The sequence below is a fragment of the Malurus melanocephalus genome, unplaced genomic scaffold (genome assembly GCF_030028575.1).
Source record: "Malurus melanocephalus ecotype Western Australia unplaced genomic scaffold, MMel_1.1 scaffold_3286, whole genome shotgun sequence".
NCBI classification, from domain to species: Eukaryota; Metazoa; Chordata; class Aves; order Passeriformes; family Maluridae; genus Malurus; species Malurus melanocephalus.
The window spans coordinates 3,035-6,457 of NW_026626518.1; the positions used below are offsets into that span (position 1 = coordinate 3,035).

The window sequence follows — 3,423 nt, forward strand, 5'->3', positions numbered from 1 at the left end:
TTTTTTTTTCTTTTTTCCCAAATTTTCCCAAAATTCCATTTTTTTGACCTTATAGAGCCTCTGCTCCTCGGGAGGGCGATGCAGAATCCCCTGGACGATTTTTTTCAGCTCCAGAACCGTCGAGGATTCCTTGGCCTCGGTGAAAATCGTCGTCTTGTGCCGCCGGATCATCAGGAACACGTCCTGGGGGGCGGGGCCAAGGGAAAAGGGGCGTGGTCAGTGTGGGAAGGGGCGTGGTCAATCAGGGAGGGGCGTGGCTTGGAAAATTTGGATGAAATTTGTGTCATTTTGGGGCAAAAAAGGTCAAAAGTGGGCGTGGCCACAGAGAAAAGGGGCGTGGTTAATCAGGGAGGGGCGTGGTTAACCTGGGAGGGGCGGGGCTTGGAAAAAATGGGCGTAATTTGGGGGAATTTGGGTCTTCTGGGGCAAAAATAGGCAAAAGGGGGCGTGGTTATCGAGAAAAGGGGCGTGGTTTATCATGGAGGGGCGTGGCTAACCCGGAAGGGGCGTGGCTTAAACGGGAGGGGCGTGGCTTGGAAAAAAAGGACAAAATTTGGGACAATTTGGGTCAAAAATGGGCAAAAAAGGGGCGTGGTTGGTGATTTGTGGGCGTGGTTATGGGCAGAATGGGCGTGGCCAATGTTAAAAGGGGCGTGGTCAATCAGGGAGGGGCGTGGTTAACCTGGGAGGGGCGGGGCTTGGGAAAAATTGGCAAAATTTGGGTCTTTTGGGGCAAAAATGGGCAAAAAGGGGGCGTGGTTGGTTATTTGTGGGCGTGGTTATGGTCAGGATGGGCGTGGTCAATGTGGAAAGGGGCGTGGTCAATCAGGGAGGGGCGTGGCTTAAACGGGAGGGTCGTGGCTGGTGAAAACTGGGCAAAATTTGGGCGAATTTGGGTATTTTGGGGTCAAAAAATGGGTTTAAAAGGGGCGTGGGAGGTGATTTGTGGGCGTGGTTATGGTCAGAATGGGCGTGGTCAGTCAGGGAGGGGCGTGGTTAACCTGGGAGGGGCGTGGCTTTGTAAAAATGGTAAAAAATTTGGTCATTTTGGAGTAAAAATGGGGCGTGGTTATGTCAAAATGGGCGTGGCTATGTCAAAATGGGCGTGGTCACTCGGAAAGGGGTGTGGCTTAAACGGGAGGGGCGTGGTTTGCAAAAATGGGCAAAATTTGGGTCAAGAAGGGGCAAAAATGGGGCGTGGTTATGTCAAAATGGGCGTGGTTATGGTCAGAATGGGCGTGGTCACCGAGAAATGGGGCGTGGCTAACACGGGAGGGGCGTGGCTTGGGAAAAATGGGCAGAATTCGGGCGTATTTGGGTCATTTTGGGTCAAAAATGGGCAAAAAGGGGGCGTGGGAGGTGATTTGTGGGCGTGGTTATGGTCAGAATGGGCGTGGTCAGTCAGAGAGGGGCGTGGTCAGCCAGGGAGGGGCGTGGCTTAAACGGGAGGGGCGTGGCTTGGGAAAATTGGATGAAATTTGGGTCATTTTGGGGCAAAAATGGGCAAAAAGGGGCGTGGAAATCAAGAAAAGGGGCGTGGTTTACCAGGGAGGGGCGTGGCTAACCCAGGAGGGGCGTGGTTTAAACAGAAGGGGCGTGGCTTGGAAAAATGGGTGTCATTTTGGGTCATTTTCTACAAAAAAAGCCCAAAAGTGGGCGTGGTCATCGAGAAAAGGGGCGTGGTGTAACCGGGATGGGCGTGGTTAAGACGGGAAGGGCGTGGCCACCAAGGGAGGGGCGTGGCTTGGGAAAAATGGGCAAAATTTGGGTCAAAAAGGAGCAAAAAGGGGGGGTGACAAATGATTTGTGGGCGTGGTCATCAAAAAGGGGCGTGGTCAGTGTCAAAATGGGCGTGGTCAACCAGGGAGGGGCGTGGCTTAAACGGGAGGGGCGTGGCTTAAACGGGAGGGGCGTGGCTTGGAAAAATTGGATGAAATTTGGGTCATTTTGGGGTAAAAATGGGCAAAAAAGGGGCGTGGTTGGTGATTTGTGGGCGTGGTCAATGTGGGAATGGGCGTGGTCAAACGGGGAGGGGCGTGGCTAAAACAGAAGGGGCGTGGCTTGGAAAAATGGGTGTAATTTTGGGTCATTTTTGACAAAAAAAGGCCAAAAGTGGGCGTGGTCACCGAGAAAAGTGGCGTGGTTTAACCGGGATGGGCGTGGTTAAGACGGGAAGGGCGGGGCCACCAAGGGAGGGGCGTGGCTTGGGAAAAACGGGCATAATTTGGGTCAAAAAGGGGCAAAAAAGGGGCGTGGGAGGTGATTTATGGGTGTGGTCATTAGGAAAGGAGCGTGGTCAATCAGGGAGGGGCGTGGCTAACTCGGGAAGGGCGTGGCTTTGTAAAAATGGTAAAAATTTGGGTCACTTTGGGTCATTTGGGGTTAAAAAGGGGCAAAAGTGGGCGTGGTCAATGTCAAAATGGGCGTGGTCATCGAGAAACGGGGCGTGGCTAACGGGATGGGCGTGGCTTGCAAAAAATGGACAAAATTTGGGTCATTTTGGGTCAAAAATGGGTTAAAGGGGGCGTGGTTATCGAGAAAAGGGGCGTGGTTTATCAGGGAGGGGCGTGGCTAACCAGGGAGGGGCGTGGCTTAACGGGAGGGGCGTGGCTTGGGAAAATTGGATGAAATTTGGGTCATTTTGGGGCAAAAATGGGCAAAAGGGGGCGTGGTCATCGAGAAAAGGGGCGTGGTTTATCAGGGATGGGCGTGGTTAACCCGGGAGGGGGCGTGGTTAACCCGGGAGGGGCGTGGCTAAAACAGGAGGGGCGTGGCTTGGGAAAAATGGGCAAAATTTGGGTCAAAAAGGGGCAAAAATGGGGCGTGGTTATGTCAAAATGGGCGTGGTTATGCTCACAATGGGCGTGATCAACCAGGGAGGGGCGTGGTTAACACGGGAGGGGCGTGGCTTAGTAAAAATGGGCAAAATTTGGGTCATTTTGGGGCAAAAATGGGCAAAAAGGGGGCGTGGTTATGGTCAGAATGGGCGTGGTCATCGAGAAAGGGGGCCTGGCCAATCAGGGAGGGGCGTGGCTTAAAAAGGGGGGGCGTGGTTTTTGCAAAAGTTGAAAAGTCACATAATAAATATTCAAAAGGGGGCGTGGTTATCCTTTTGTGGGCGAGGTGACATTTGAACTGGCTCATTAATATTCATTAATGTAGAAAAGGGGCGTGGTCAGGGTAAAAGGCGCCTAATTAGCATTTTTAATGGGCGTGGCCAGCTCATATATGTCAATGTGGGCGTGGTTTTTTACGAGTGGGCGTGTCAATCCGCAAAAAAGGGGCGTGGCTTTCCCAAATAAAGCTTTGTTTATCCCCCTTGGTGGGCGTGGCTTAGAGAAAAACGTGACCGCGCCGATCTCATTAATATTAATGAGTTGATTTGCATAAACCCGCGTCGTTAGAAACGGGGGCGTGGCTTTT

At 52.4% G+C, this 3,423-nt stretch overlaps 1 protein-coding gene across 2 annotated transcripts in view; it reads right to left on the bottom strand.

Annotated features, from left to right (window-relative positions):
* The window catches only part of ELOB (elongin B), a 2,069-nt gene extending 1,864 nt beyond the window's left edge, over positions 1 to 205 (bottom strand). For both annotated transcript variants that reach the window (XM_057389039.1, XM_057389038.1), the window contains exon 1: positions 49 to 205. In XM_057389039.1, coding sequence (XP_057245022.1) covers positions 49 to 171 — 123 coding nt within the window. In that variant the 5' untranslated portion in view covers positions 172 to 205. The remainder of the gene's footprint in view (positions 1 to 48) is intronic.
* Between the last annotated feature and the right edge of the window lie 3,218 nt (positions 206 to 3,423).